A 17,012-nucleotide genomic window follows, 5' to 3' on the forward strand; every position below is an offset into this window, starting at 1 on the left:
TCCCACTGAAGTTCATGTAAAGTGTGCCATTGAGTTTGACAGAGCACAAAAGGTTTTCATTAAATGAGCTAAACACATTTTCTCTGTCAGACCAATAGTTCACTAGATAGATAGCAACATAACAGCCCTGGTCAAAAGCAGTGTCTACATCCTTATTTGAGTTTCTTCACAGCATTCCAGCCAAGAAGAGCAAGAGACCACCAGAGTCAGTTTGGGAGAGATTTCAAGCAGCGGATCCAGGAATGCTGTTGGCTCAGGATTGATTGAGAAAATCAAAAATGTCGATCGACTCTAATAAGACAACATCAAAATGAGCAAAATTCCTAAAGCATAATAGCTAAGTCTGAAGCAAACCCCTGAAATGAAAACAAGGCTTTGTATTAAAAAAGCTTAATTTTGTCTATAAGATGAAAACTGAATCCCATGTAAATTCTAAATGTATGGCCTATTGCTCTAGTGAGTGGAAAGCCCTGGAGGTCAATGGGAATTATGGTAGTGTGAGAACTACAGGATCAAGTTATATCCAATTATTATGAATTCACATGATGTTTATTTTAATAGTCCTGATCAGAAAGAATTCACTCGGCATTCATTACAAAGTCATGTGTTTTCCTGTAAAATTCCACTGTACCTGATCAAAAACAAGCTCAACATCAGCTGAAATTTAGTGCTAAAGGGTGCCCAATCCACACATCCCAGAATTACTTAACTGTACACATTATCTACATTAATAAAAGTGTACTTACGCTGTCCACAGTGTGTTCCTGTATATCCCTTCTGACAGAGACAATGGTCATCACTGCAGCTACCTCCATTCATGCACCGGATGTTACAGTGTTGTACTTGAAAGGAAAAAAGATTTTCCTCAGTTAAATCAAACCAGTCAGAAACACTTAACTGTCCGCTAAGGGATTTATTTTTTTTTTTAGGGATTGATTCCATGAACTAGAAACCAGTATTAGAAAGCAAGGATGCATATTTTAGGACAGATAGTTTAAATGGCAGTACAGAAAACAATTTTGATTTACAGTTCCTACAGAATATAGGACAAGGTGCAAGAATTTGGTACCACTCTTATTCACTGAAGTCAAAGTCATATGAGCATAAATCCATAGAATTTGTCTCCTAGTTTGCAATGATGAGAAAAGGCCATCAATAAGGGAGAAGTACTAAACTTCTGGCAGATACCACCAAGAAGAAAGAGTCTTATCATCCGGGCAACAGGGGAGGGAAATATTAAAAGGAAGCATAGAAGGAAGCTCGTGAAGACAGCCCAGTTCTGCCAACACAATTGCACACGCAATAGCAGAAGCTGATCTGCCCAGGTAGGAATTCTCGCATGAAAAATAAGAGGGATTTCTTTCTGTACACCATCTGTGGGTTCACCCCATCTCCAGGTAAGGCTGCTGCTATCGGCTGCTGTGCTTGGAGGCTGCAGAGCTCACAAACAGCATTTCCCCAGAGCCAACAACCTTTCCCTGCAAGGAGCAGAGGCAGGGGAGCAGCAGCACGCTGTCCTCAGCCACAGCTCCACCATTTATAATGCAGCTTAAGTCCCATGTCAGTAAAGCACAGAAGTCCGTGCTGCATTTTTCTAGTAATAAGGACAAATATATATTTTTAACTAGAGGTTAGGAATAACTTAAAGTACGTCAGGCTCTTCATCAGGCATAGAGAAGTGGGCAGGCCTCCCAACAAAGTGAAGTCCTTCTTACAGGTCCCGCTGTCACATAGATGTGAACTGGGGCAGGCACTCCAATAAGCAGCTGGAAAACGGTTTCCCTCGTAAGAAGAACCACATGAAAGGCTCCTACCCAGATAGGATTACAGTCATATCAGCATTTCAGCAGATTGTGATGGAGCACTGAACACCTACACCAAGCTGTCTGAAATGCCCAGGACTGAAAAACAGAAATGGCATGTTGCTAACAGGTGCCATGCCAACCACTGGATTTTTCCTGTTGGACAAAGCCCTTAAGCATCATTTGGCTTTTTACGGTTCAGAAGTATGTGAATGGAATTTAATTTTTATTTTCAAGTAGAAATAATAAGTTTAACTGTATTGCCTTCTATAGCAATATGAATCCACAGGACAGAAGTTAAACATGCAGTCGGAGAAAGGATTTCAAACAATCTAGCATTTAAAACACTGGTACTCTTAACTCCTCCATTATAAAAGTAAAAAGTGTACCTTACATTTCTCTTATGTGTCTAATAGTTACGATACATCTTTGTTCTACTTTGGATGTACTTCAGTACTTCAGGCAACAAAAATGTACTAACATTCCTCAACAAAAAGTAAAATTGTCTGCAAATACAGAGTGAATATCTGGTGAAGATTTTTGGACAATGTCCTAAGTAGGTCAGAAAAAGGTGTATAGTTACTTTAAAATGTGTAGTTCAACTTAGCTTTATACAATCTTAGAAAAACAGAGGGGATTACAAAAAGCATAGGAAATGATATCATCTGTCAAGCAGGGAAGGAACTTAAAAACCACAAACTGATTTCAATTAGAGCAAGCTATGCCAAGAGCTAATTTCCATTCCCACATGAAGACCAAGCCATTTAAATAGTTTGAACTACATTTGAGATAAAAAGGTTAACAGTAGCTTATATGATGATTTTCATATTATTTGTTCAAGTAAAAGTAAAGTATATTTCCCCATTTTGGGATAAGGAGTGGTTTTACACATAACACACACACACAAAGTTTCCATAATTTGTCTTACTGCTTCTTAAAGGAACTTTTCCAAGGTAAAATATTTCTTCCTCCTTTTCAAACTAAAATCATTATGGGAAACTGCTGGGACACCCAGTCATCTTTATTAAAATGAACCATTCAAATCAGTGAGCTTTCTTCCTTATTACCACGCAAGAAAATCAGTCAGTAAAGTAATTATTTATTTTCTGCCCTTTTTGAGGGAATGTTGAAAATAGTATTTCCAAAATCATACAGACTATTCTGAAATACTACCCTTCCAAAAGTTTATAGAAACACACGTGAAGGCTGTCTGGACCTCAGATGATGATTTTAAGATTGCATTTTTGAAAAGCAGCATATTAATGCAGGTCCAGAGTCTCTTTTCTCAGCTATATCAACAATACCATTAATGTTAGCGGAGATATTCCAGTAAATGAAATAACCTGTTCCAAGGTATCACACTGACAGAGACTCAAGCAAAAAACACAGGAAGTACCATAAGGCTGGTAAATCAATGCATATAGCTTTGCCTTAACTTGGCATGCACAGGAAATGTTAACAACATTACTAAATTATTGCTTTTAATCAGTTATTGTTCTCTTTCAGGTCCAATTTGTAAACAGCCTGCACTGGAAACTTCTGAAGTCAAAAGAGGAGTAACTGCAGGATAATAGCTTTACAAACCTGCAAAAGAACCAGCAAGACCAAACACATCCACATGTGCTTTGTGTGTGGGCAATGTTTGCGTTGTTCATCAAAGTGAAACAACAAACTGCACGCTTAAGCATAACAGTTCCTGCCTTTCTTAATAAAACTGAGTAAAAGAGTCCATCACACCAAAAGCACGACCACTCATGAAATGAAATGAAATGAAATGAAATGAAATGAAATGAAATGAAATGAAATGAAACGAATGAAGCTCATGAAATGTTTAGGAGCTCACCAAGCAGACAAAAGGTAACACACACGCCACCTACTCTGCGATCCCAAAGTAAAAAACGTGAGGTGTGGGGTCTGAGATCCTCAGGTGGGAAAAGCCGGCAGAGCCACTCGACCAGCACCTCAGGCTGAGGGCGCTCTGCAGGGCCAGCCGACGGGCACTGGGAGGAAAGGCTGCCTCTCATCTCTCTGTGCCACTGCCAAGGAAACACTCCCAACCCTGGCCATGCATGACGCAGGACTTTGCCTGCCAGGAGCTGTAAACAAGGAATGACGGTCTCATTGCATCCCAGATGCTCAGCATGCTTTCCCTGTTGAGTGACTGACTCAGGAGAGAGATGGCAGCTAGTGCCAGGATGGGACATGGGCCTGCAGGGGTGCTGAGAAAACTTGCTGCAGCCTTAAAAACTCTGAAAATATTTAAAATTCAAGACCCTTTACAACTCTGACAGCAGAACAACATAAGGAAGGGGCTAAGCTCCAGGTTTTACTGCCGTTGAACAGACATCTAACACGCCAGGCCCCAGGGCGCAAAGCCGAGGGCCCAAGCTCCAGCCTCCCCTGCCACAGCACACGACCTCTGAGGAAGACCTCGGTCCTCAGCTGGTGCCTCTGAAGCTACTAGCAGGGGGAGAGGAGCAGGCCCCATTGTGCAGCATAAGCAGCCTGCCAGAGGGTGCAGACACTTGTCCCTGCCAGCTGCCATCCCCAGCACCCACCACAGCGCTCACTGCCTCTGCTGCGGCTCCCTTCCTTCAGAGAAAGTCTTATCAGCAAATGCCTTCCCCATCTAGGCCAGACCAAGCCATTCTGACTAAAACAGGTTGGAAGCAAAAACAGTGGCTGAGATCATAGACGCACCAGACCCATAACCCTGTAGGCAGCAGGGGGTGCCTGATGCTGAAGGAGAGACCCTCCTCCTCACTCATGCCCTGCTCCCACAGGGGCAGAGCAGCAACTCCAACAACATGGCAGAATTGTAGGACCTGTCTGCAGCACAAACAGGGGCATGGCTGCAGCACAAACAGACAAGGCCAAAGCAGTCATGGCCCAGGTGGTTTGGGAGGTAGCAGCAGAGCAGCCACCACAGAGCCAGTGCAGCACAGGGTGTAGGACATCTCCCCACAGGTGCACCTGCAACCTCAGAGCCACCCACACATCAGAGCCAGTGGGGGCAGATGCCTCCACACGTGGCAATCTTATCTCCAAGCCTACTGTAAGAATACCCAAAAATTCACTAATTACACAGAAATAACCACTGTTCAGCCAGCAAGTTCACTGATGTCACAAACATCCCTGCTGAGAAAACCATCAGTTGATCTTTTCAACCACGAATCAGATTCCTAAAGCTGACTCGTAACCAGAAAAGTCCCAGCAACTGACCTGCGTAAGAACCAGACTTGAAGGCTTTGTTTTGCTTTCCAATCTGCATTAATTATTTGATTCCAGCAGACAACCAGTCTATAAGAGCTACTGTGAATTTGGTTTCTGTCTATGGTTGTACATGGTATAAAACCTGTGCCCGCTACTGATTCCTTAAGTACTAAAGACACACGTAGCTTAAAATACCCAAAAGACAACTCAGATGTATCTCGTATATCAGAAGCCATACATTTAATCCTGAGAAATCATGGTATTTTGAATGTGACAAACTTGTATCATCTACTTTTGATTTTTTTATTATTTTAATAGTTTTTTCTCCTTTGTTAAAACATATAATTAAAATAAGGTTTCACAAATGCATATTCTAACAAAATATTCACTGTTACAAATGGGAGTTGACAGTAACCCTTTGATGTCAAACAGTATTTTTTATGTTACGTTTGCTTTGTGTCCTAATAGCAGATCTAAGTGATTGTCGTCTAATTGAGTAAATATGTATTCATGGATTTTGTCTACAGTGCCAACAGAGCAAATGACTCACAGAAAGTGTATGTTCTATAAGTCCTAATGAGGTGCTGGGCCATAAACATTATTACACAAGAGTGCACAGAGGCAGTACAGTCTTTTCTCTCTACAACAACTCAGGACACTTTTGCTTTTAGAACTGGTTTGTTTTAATAAAGGTGATGTGACCACACACACAAAACATATCTTAAATTATTGCACTGATTAAACAAGATACAAACAATATCTTTCTTAAACCAACTGCTAAGTCTATTTGTAAATTATTAATACCTATACCCTATACAGAAAAGTAACATTTAAAAGTGGGCAAAACTGTTTGTAATGTCAACACTGATTAAAGCTTATGAGTAGTAGAATATTCATACCCAGGAGAAGTAATTGTCAACAACCAAAATAGCTACAGGCTTTAGAAGCTGCTTGATTAAAAACTGCAGTAAAGTCCTTCTACACCCATTTATCTGTGCAACTCCAATGAAGGCTATAACTATGGAGATCAATGGTGGAATATTTCAGAAAAAAAGAACCACAAGAAGAACTGTAACTTTACTCACACTTTATTTTTCTTGTAAGTCTTGACTCATTAAATACTTCAGTGTGGCCTAAGAAAAAAATGAGGTAATACTAAGGCCCACTCGTTCCTGCCTTTTACAAAGGTGCCAAAACATGTAACAGATGTAGGGATATATCTTTCCTTCTGTACCCTTAAGGGGACTTGAGAGAAGGTCATACTTTCCTTTACTGGCTTACAGGATTAAGGCATATGCACCTGGTAAAACAGTAGCTGCAAATTGAGGCAGGAACACAGCAACACATACATTTGCGTAGCATTTTGCACCCTTCCTCCTTCCAGTACTCTCTGGGAGCTCCGTAGCTCCATACCCTCCTCAGGCTGGCCTCTCCCTAACAGACATCACAGGAGCCTGAGAAAGGGGTTGAACTACAAAGAACAATATTTACCATTTTAGTACATGACATTCCATTACATTCCACAGTTGTTATTGTTTTTCCACTGTTATTGAATGAAAAGGATGCTAAAGCCACAAACTGAAGTGGCCAGTTATGTGGGAAAATTCTTATCAACTAGGAAAGCAAAAAAATGGCAAGGTAAAAAAATACAAGGCCAAAGCAGACCACACACTCAATCTGAAAAGATACTCAGAATTAAAAGGTTGACCATTTTGCATAATGTTACAGACCTCTGATAAGCACTTCGCTCCCTGACTTCAGTTAATATGTTGTTCAGATAGTTATGAGCATTTGTAGGAACCACTTTCCCCCAAAATTCTTCCCAGAAACTTCACATTTTATATAAAAATAAAAATCTGCTATATTCTAAGAGACAAACACCATATTCAAATGAGAATGCAGTGGAGATTACAGCTAGCATCCCAGATATGAACTGAGATACTATCCCAAGCAAAAATCTACTTCATATCAGATACTCTACCCGTGATTAGCCATTGAGCTATCTGGTTCATTGAATTAATTTAATTTTACTTATTTTTTTCTAGATCTTGGGAACCTTCCTTGAAAACTTGAAATCCAAACATTTCTAGGAAAAGTCACCTCTCTGAAAAATTTCATTTCCAAAGCATCTGTTTTTTTCTGATGAAAAGCTGTTCCACTTAAAAACCTTGACCTGTTCTGTACCTCAAGCACCTACAGAATTATCACCTGAACAAGGTCAGCAATACTAGATTCAGAAGATATGTACTGAGCCTGGCAAGGAAATGTCATAATACTTATAGGCCTACATATGTAAAATACAGCATAATCCCCAAAATGAGAGCAGAATTACAAAGCAAGTCAAATTCAGCCAACTGTCAACAATCATCTCTCTATCATTACAACTTTTGTGCTGTATATGTGTTCATGCCCAGCACTGAAGAGAGATAAGGCATTTTCCAGAAAGCAAGGAAGACTGGAATTAGTGTTACAAACTGGCAAATGAATATAGCTTCCAATAAAACTAATTTGGTTTTAATTTGGCAAAAAAGAGTGTCCCCAATAGCTAGCCTCTGAGTCATGCTTCAGTTTCATCATAGGAGGCTATGCTTTCTTTCCTGTGGTAAAAGTACGTCTGGTGACTCAGTGGTTATTTGTCTTAAATATTGACCACCGAACTATCTTACATACCTTAGTAGCTTCACAAACTCAAGAGAGTAGTATCAAAGACACAGAACAAATACTTACTTGATTTTGAACCACAGGAGGGGGCTATCTGACCATTTGGGCATGTGCACATGTTTGGTCTAGAGCAAAATCCATCCCCACAGGAATGTCTGCAGATTGCTGTAAAGAAAAAGTAAATGCCTTTAAAATACGCTTCAAAAATCCCAAACACATGAAAAAGACGTGATAGAAAACATGCATTCAGCACCATAACATATATACCTACAAACTCATTAAATTGCATACAATAGATTCCAAGACCGTTCTTCCTGTTCATCCACATCTCTATAGGGGATAGCTAAAGGTAGACCTTCACAATCTCTTATGAAAAGGTCTGGGAACGTGCCACAGGCCACACCAGGCACAGGGAGATCTCCTTGGAAAAGTGAAACTGTAGTCCATTTTACCAGACTACTCTTGGAGGAAGGATGGCACTGAGGCAGCATTACAATGCTCCCTTTATTTCTGCACCAGACACATGCAAGTGTAATAATTCCCATCTGACAGCATGTTGCCTTAGTATCTCCGGAGAGAGTCTTATCAGCCTCAGGCAAAGTGCATTTAACAATTATTTCTGGTACACTGTACCATTACATGAACATGCATACAGCACTATGATGTATGTATGTATATGTTTATATATATACATATATATTTCAGGGATATGGTCCAAACAAGCAGAGCAAATGTACTTGCTGGCCCGATGCTATTGCCTCCTGCCATTTACTTAAATAGATTAACATATTCCACAGCTACTCACTCCTCAGAGTCCACACACCCCTTGGATTCCTTTACCACAGACTTAAACAGAACATGTGGATGAGATTAATCCTTTGTTAAATACTGGTATCACATCACTCTATTGTAGCCCACAAAACTTTGTATATTAGCTTAATATATTTAAAATGGTAAAGAAATTATGTACAGCTGCTATTGAAACCACACAGAAACATATTTCAGTTCTGGTACACAATTAAAAATACCCTGACATACAGGGACAAAGATAAACCTCAGTCATAACACAGAACTGGATTAACTTACGGACTATGCATTGGTTTCCACCAGGTAAAGTTTTCCATCCAGGGCAACAGTAAGCATTGTAACGTGATCCACACACATTTGGTCTGGGGGGAAAAAAAAAAAAAAGGACAAATTCTTATTTTTACTCAGAAATATGTTTTAAAAGTAGAGGCATAAAACCAGAAAAAGTAAATCACTGCAATATGCATTTCAATAATTAAATCTGGAAGTGTTGCATGTTTTTAGCAGAACTGTATGCCTTCAGTTGTTAGATTTTTTAGGTAACCTATGCTTTTACAAATTGAAGATTACATTATAAACACAGAATCAAATCAGTAACATCTGAACAACAGGAACAGAATGGGCAAACTGTGTCTCATATCACTCCACATCCGGAAAAGCAGCAGTTTTGAGCAAAACTCCCATTTAAATACAAAATGAGGGATCACACCCATCATCATTTGTGAACACAGAGGAAATCTAGTGGTCTTTGAATGATAACTGTTAAGCTTCATGTTGCTTTCTCTTCTTCACTCTAAAGCACTATTACTCTTCCCTGTTTTGTCCACGAGCAAAACTATGTATGCGTGTATGTATGTATGAGTGAAATGTGCCAACCATGATATTAGTCAAGTCAATGAGCCAAAATATGTAAATGCTTTGTTAGCAAAAATGACTTACTGTCAAAAAAAAAAATAAATCAAGGATGTGGGTGCATGTAGAGAGATAGGGTCCTGTGACATGAATGTGAAGGGCCTACTGCACTCCTTCAATGATGGATCCATAGGAATTTTTCCTTCCAACCCATTCCTCTCATCCATATTTACCCTTTCAAATAACTATATCACTAGAGCTTACAATGAAAGCTGACAGGACATGACACTATTGCTATTATAATTTTATTGGTAAAAATATAAAAGGTTCTATGCCCCTCACAGATAATATTTTTATTTTTTTTAAATCTAACTTGCCCTATTTATTTTATGCCTCTATCCATACAAGTAAAGCTAGTAAGAATAGCTTCAAAAACGAAAAAAATGTGCCTCCTTTTGTAGTATGTTTAATAATCTGATCAGAGGAAAATTTTACAACCTCTATTAATATTCTGAGCTATTACTCAATAAATTAATGTAACTAAACCTAGCTATAAACTTGTACTTCCTAGAAATTGCTTTATTAAAATACTGTATACAGATTAGAGACAGATTACAAGTGTTTATTGTTTTAGGAAGAGTTTTCTATTATTATTTTGTCCTTGGTCTTTCAGAAAGTTCTTCAGCCCTAGTATTGCAATGTCTAAGTAAACAACAGTTACCTCATATGGTGAGGCAACTTAAGACAAACAATCTTGATATATACAAACATTTATTTATTCACATTTTCTAACTAACAAGGCTTTTATACTGTATTTATTTAGGGATCTGCATTGTTAATACAATTTCAAGTATTCTGATTACACCAACTTTGGTGACACCTAGTCTTTTCATTAAGTGCTTGGCCAGAAACTACTTAAGTCAAAGCAAACACTACTGTTACCCTTCCACTGGTTCTGAGTAATTACAAAGTGGTAACCGAGGTGAATGTGAGCAACACAATTGGACTTGTCGCAGGGCCCTTTTTCCTTCCTGCAACTGGTGTTACAGCCTCAAAGTCTTATTCATATAATTCCAATGTATTCAGTTTTAGTAATGTCAGCTACTTCCCTGCAGGGCTATAACCATGTAACTTTCCTAGAGTTCCCTGTTCATCAATGCCAAATGTTGCTCCACGATCATCTGCCAAGTAAGGCTGGCAAGCAGACAAGTGAGATTGCTTTTCACCTTCTCCAGTCAGAAGAAATAATGGAACTTATTAAGACAGACAGAATGGGTTTGTTGCTACCTGTTACAACCTACAGGCATAAACCACCCATTTCCAATGGGGTTGGTAAGAATCTATAAATGGCTGACCATAAATTGATGTTTAGGTACTCAGTCAAATTTCAGTCTCGGCAAGTACATAGCTCTGGGGATCATCTGGTCCAAGTTAAGAGTCAGGAGCAGATTTTTGTGCCACAGGGAAACCCAGTTTTTAAAATCTGTTTCCAAAATGGGGCTCTGGAAAACCTAGATGTGCCAGCAACCATGAAGTCAGAGACTCTGGGAGCCCCGAGGCTGTCCACAGGGTAGGCTAAGCTGTACACCCATGAAGTTCCAACGCAGATGCAGCATGCTTAGCTTTAAAAAAAAAAAAAAAAAAAAAAAAAAGCCATCATACTGTACTTCCATGGAACAGTTTGAGCCTGACAAGTGCATTTTCCAGTGGAACACTTTTTCGTCATAAAGCTGCTGTCTAGCTTATAAAAGGAACCTATATTAAAGTCTGAACGCTACTTCTTTGGGAGGGAGGGAGCGCTCTTTACTTGTGCCAATTTGTACAATGTCTTTAAAAAGAATTAATTTTGAAGTTAAATTCATTGATATTTATGAGGCAGTCAGACACTATATCTATAAATCCCCATAAACAAATAAATAAATAGATAGATAGATCAAGGGAATAACAATTTACCTCATGGAAAATCTTGGAAACCATCACTCAAATTGTAAAGGCTCTATCATGGAACTTACTTTAAACAGTTATCCACTGTTATGTTTAACAGAGCATATTTTCCTGCTGATATTATAGGCTATGAATACTAAAGAAGCATTTTATATTCTTATAAAACTGTTTTCCTGAATAGCACTACAAACAGAGTTCTGTTATAAAACCTGATTTGTAATGGTAAAATAAGCAAAAATGCATCTATACAGCCCAGAGGAAGGAGAAGGCATCTCAGGAACAAAGCTGTTCCCATTGCAATTTAAAAAAGACAAGTCTTTCACTTTATTTTAGAGTCACTTACAAACTTGTAAAGTATAAAAGGATTTCTGTAATGGTATGGTGCTGAGAAACAGTATGACTGATGCCCAGACTTTGATCAAAGATATTAAAAATGATACGCAAGTACAAATTCAGTAGCAAAATGAGTTGAATAATTATCAAAAGACATTAGTCATCAACTAGAGAAGTCTTAGAACAGCAGAGAGAATGAAGTTCATCTGAAAATTCTGATAACGCTTGAGAGCAATAGGTCTGGCTGACAGCATCTGCATGCACCAAACTAGAAGATACTCTTCCCCAGGAACAACTGCAGGGAACCTCCACCCCCATTACGAAGAAAAGCTTTGTCTGTCCTTTCCACCTGCGTGGGGATGGAGCCTGGGCAAGGACTGCAGTGTCAGCTCCTTCAGACGGACACAAGGGTCCTGCCCCAGGTCAGCGCTGTGCTACCCCTGGGCTGCGGCTGCAGTACTGCAGCCTGCCTCTGCCCGTACTGCAGTACTGCCTGCAGTACTCCCTGAAGTACTGCCTCTGCCCGTCACACATTCTCAGATAAACGGTCTCCCTTCTCCACTGGGCAACACTACTTCATCTCACAGAAAGAACCAACTGGGTCCCTCCCCCCCTTGCTACTCCTGCTCCCAATGCCCTGTCTCAGCAAGGACAAATGGCATGATTACCCAGCAACTGGGGGCAGATTTGTGGAGAAGGCACTCCAATGTAAAATGATGGGAAGCAAATCACGCTAAGCTTGGCAGTGCCTTCTTATCAGATACAACCAGGCAGCAAGGGTATGGGACAGACAGAGAAGTGAGGGAGGTGTTCAAAAGCCCTGCGTGAAGCTGGCAGTGGGGAACATCACCCAGCCCAGGCATGGCAAGGGCACCTCCAGCATCGTGGCTGTCCTCTCCTGGGCCCCGGCAGAGACAGCCAGAGCCCCATGCTGCAGCCTGCCCAGGGGGTGTGCTAATTCTGTACATCCCTGCTCTGCCCTGCCTGTGACCCCTCGAGGAAATTACAGCCCTCTCCCGAAGAAAGAGCTGCCCATCTGCAGCTCCCACGGGAGGAAGAGTTTCTGGCATTGCTGTGAGCAAGGCTTCAGGCGGAAATTTTGTCAGCAGCACTGCCATGCACCAGCCAACGCTGGCGTAACCCAGGCTGAATCAAACCCAAAGCGTGGGTCTCGAATAAATTAGACAGAGAGACCAGACAGTGTGGGCAGAGAGAGGTTGAGAGAGTAAGAGAGACAGCTGATCACCAGTTAGAGCTGAGCTGAGATGCAGGGATACTGGGAAGGGTTTCTAATTGCTCCCTCAACTCACTTTTCCTCTCCCTAGGAAAACACACAGGGATTCTTCCTTGCAGGAAAATGTTTAATGAAGGACTTGCATTAACTATTTGGCTGCAGCAGCTAGCATATGTTTAACATAATGTAGGGACCGAATTTTCTGGCAGAAGAGATACAATTTAAAGCAACATCATCAGCCAACGGTTATTTTTAAAGAAGCCTTTGCCTATTTTTCTTCTTACACGGGTAACACTGGTACCTGCTAAAACTGTAGCCAGAACTATCTGCTGATCATTTCCACATAGAATTAGAGTGGTGCTTCCATGCTTGCACTGGGAGTTAAAAAGAATGACAAACTTCATCTGAAAAAATGGTAGGCTGGTCTCAAAAATACGGTTGTCTAAGTCTGAATATAACCAACATACTAAGAAATAGTAGCTAAGGCTCCAGAATGTGAAGAGGAACAGCTTTTACTAGTTGTTTTCCAGAGACACGTAATCAGATCTATACCTTTTGCTATAAAACAGCTTTATGTACCTTCCTAAACTCCTCAGCATCTCAGAGTAAATGCTAAAAGCACAGAGTGGCCCAGCTCTGCTGAATCCACTGGAGCTTTACTCAGCTTTCCCACTGAACCAAGAATTTCCATTGTTAGAGATATTCTGGATGCGGCCGCGAGCAATCCGATTTCAGTTCACCCTGCTCCTGAGCAGGGCTTGGACCGCATCGCCTTCTGAAGTCCCTCCCCACTCAAATGACAAAAGCCAGGTACTTGGTGCACAGATTAAATGTCAATACCGAAAGCACCTCCTTTTGCTGCACTGGCACCTACCCCCTCCTCTAAGGGGCAGCAAGCAAAGCAGGACCGGGAAGGGAAGGTCTGGTTCCCAATGGGGCGCAGCAGCTAACAGCTCCAGCACATGATGGGCAGCCTTCCCAAGCCACCTGCCACATACCACTCTGCACATGAAAGCCCAGTCAAGCAGCCTGGTTGTCCTTTGACCTCACCACTTCCAGTGAGCACATCCACAAACTGAGAAACTTAACTGTGGGGATGGGATAGAGCAAAAACCACAGACACGGGTCTGCATTGAACACATATAAGCCTCATTTCCAGGTACACCAAATACTTTAAACAGCTCCTCTGTTGTTTAGCTAAATACTAGAAAACAGGATGGTTTTAGTCACTGTGCTCTTTTTCATTATTCAGTCAACATTATTAAGAGAACTCTTGAAACTATTTATTTCAATCATATAAAAGGAAAATCTAGGAAACCATGTTAGACTCTGAGAACAAACACAAAATTTAGCTTCTATTATCCTATAAAGGATAAGCACGCATTTTTAAGCAAAATTTGTTTTTCACATACAAAGGATTGCATCTGATGTACTCATTTTTACCATGCAATAAGTGAGTGTGGATGTTTGTGCCATGCAGAGAGCCTAATATGATAACTATTTCTCACTCTGACAGTAAGGATACCGCTGTCCCAGAATCCTGGCTCAGTTCAACTGAAAAAATAACATGCTGAGCAGCTCTACGGGTGTCTTTGGCTCCGGCCTATGTGCAAGTCAAGAGTTCAAAATGACATGCGAGTTTCCTGCAGCAACACTGAACACTTTTCTAACCCTAACTTCCATCACACTGTGACAGCTAAATATAGCAATCTGACGACAGCATTTGACATTAAGTGAATTCTTCCACACTTTCTCTGAAAATCTGCCTGTGTCTTTTGCAGGGACAGACTCATCTAACCTGACAGCCAGGCATTGTTCTCATTCATAGCCAGGGACAGACGCGTTTCTGGCACGTATTGCCTCATTGTTTCACTTGAGAATGTCAATGGGTCCAGTTCAACACCCAGTCTACATGGCTGTGTAAGACATGTCAAGTACAAGTATGCCACAACAAAAAAAAATATCTGCGGGGCCAGATAAGCATGGCTGGTAAACAGGAGGGATCCAGCAGGCAAATAAAAAAGAATAAATAAAGGTGCATTCAGGGTACAAGAAATCATAACCTTTCTACCTGCTAGCAGTAAATAGCATCCCATGGGAAACAAACGTAACTGTGAGCTAGGGCAATGCTTAGCTCTCCAGATGTCACTTCCAATGGGGAAACAGGGAGAGACCAGGTTACACCTCCTGCATCACTGCCCGCAGTCACCATGCTAATGGCTATCGATGGAGGGAGACCTCTAATATAAGAGAAAGATCACAGGCAAGCTCAGGATCTCCACCAGCCCGTGCCATGCACTGAGCTGAGCAGCCAGCCCCTTGCCAAGGTTTTTACAGAGGCTGCAGGATGAGCTGGTCCTACCCACCATCCCCACCTTGAAGCAAACGCAAACATTTAGGGAAAGAGTCTCATAAACCTGACACTTCTATCAATACTTGTCAGTGAATGCCCTTAGGTGTTAAGCAATGCCATTATCTTGTGTTATAAAGTGCTCTCTCTCAGGCTACTGGAAGATTTATTTTAGGTAAGATAGTAGCGTTTCTCCTCCTCCCTTCACAACACACCGTATCCCACCCTCTGCCTCTCTCCTTGCTGGGATAGCAATACTCTGTTTTCAAAGGCCAGTTAAATGCATGTCTGCCATAAGGCAACAGGAGAACCCTGTTGATACAGATTGCGCTGGTTTAGTTCACCTTGTTCCTAGCAGAAACTGGTCATTTACTCTGTATACAGGGAAGAGAAAAAGATGAAATACCAGAGGGAAAAACAAAGGAGGAGAAAAGAGACAGGAAAAAAAATGTTCCTGAAAGGAAACAAATTTTAGTTTGAAACCTCAGCTGAACACCACTGAATATTCTGATGTCCTCCAGCAAAACATGAGAGAGGGGGAAGCTTGAAAAAGAGGATGAAAATGATTAAGACTGTAGACAAAAGAACTGCGGCTTTCATTTGGTATTTCTGAGGCTTTAATGGTCATGAATCATTTCATAAAATGAGAAGTAGAAAGGAAAACAACAGATTCTCCAGCAAGTCAACATGCAAAATATTCTTCCAGATAAAAGCTAGAACTCCTTCATACTTCACTGAATATCTGTAAGTAAAACCAGAGGGCATAGGTTTCAATTTAACAGGCTACATTTTACCTCCCAATGTACCTTCCAAAGAAGAGCCCAACTTTACTGAACTGTCGCCAAAAGAAAATTATTCTTCTCATGTCTATATCTGCACATCAACCTTAGCATGAATAAGTATGTTCAGTACGTCTGAAATCCTTTAAAAGAATAAAAAAAAAAATAACTGAAAGCGGGAAAGTCAGAATGGATGAGAAAACAACCAAAGGAGACATCCACAACACAAGACCAAAGAGCTACAAATACATTTTCCAGCACAGTGTGATGGTTAATCAGAAACACTCCAGGCCACAATTGTTCCATTCTACAAAAACACTTACTGAGTTTGGGGAGTAAGACCAAAGTGGCACACATGCATCTATATCCTTTTCGCCATTAAGGTTCAGCAGGGAGATGAAGAAGAGGACCGAGATGGAAGGTGATCCTATTGCAAAGCAAAGTAGCTAACAATTAATTCCTTACTACTTCCACATGTACGCATTCAAAGATCCCTAGCTCCTCAAGTCTTGTTTAAGTAGAGATGGCCTCCTGTTAGCAAATGTTTACTACACTTCTGTCAAGAGGACGATTTCCTGGTGATGTGTGTGGCTAAATGGTTTGGGTCTTGCATTTTGGGTAGTACTATTCTAATAATCATAGGTTGCCGAGTCCATGAATGTATTTAAAGTGACCGTTGTCAAAACTTGTATTGACGTTCACATATAAACCATTCAAGTTTGCAGGATGAAAGATGAATGACAATGAAAAAGACTGTCCTAAGTGAGTAGCACTGCTAAACAACACTTCATAGGAAAGTAAAGTAAGCACACAGAAAAACAGAAGCTGCAATTTTATTCAATAAGGATCACTGTAAATGAAGCAGACAGATGGACTGTCCCTGCCAAACCCTAACCCAGTGATCCTCCTATTGCTCCCAAATAAACTGAGCAGCCCTATGCTTACTTCAAGTCTGCATCCTCAAGCCCAGTATAGCCCCAAAGGTTCTGGCACAGCAGTGTGAGGTTGCACATAGAGTAGCTTATGCAGTTAACAAG

The 17,012-nt window shown here is 40.8% G+C and overlaps 1 protein-coding gene across 3 annotated transcripts in view; it reads right to left on the reverse strand.

Annotated features, from left to right (window-relative positions):
* FBN1 (fibrillin 1) overlaps positions 1-17,012 on the reverse strand; it is a 153,187-nt gene that overhangs the window by 128,984 nt on the left and 7,191 nt on the right. For all 3 annotated transcript variants that reach the window (XM_075764366.1, XM_075764367.1, XM_075764365.1), the window contains exons 3-5: positions 8,763-8,845; positions 7,743-7,841; positions 747-842 (exon numbers count right to left, since the gene is read on the reverse strand). In XM_075764366.1, the coding sequence (XP_075620481.1) occupies positions 747-842; positions 7,743-7,841; positions 8,763-8,845 (278 nt within the window). The remainder of the gene's footprint in view (positions 1-746; positions 843-7,742; positions 7,842-8,762; positions 8,846-17,012) is intronic.

Source organism: Balearica regulorum, chromosome 12 (assembly GCF_011004875.1).
Source record: "Balearica regulorum gibbericeps isolate bBalReg1 chromosome 12, bBalReg1.pri, whole genome shotgun sequence".
Lineage (NCBI taxonomy): Eukaryota > Metazoa > Chordata > Aves > Gruiformes > Gruidae > Balearica > Balearica regulorum.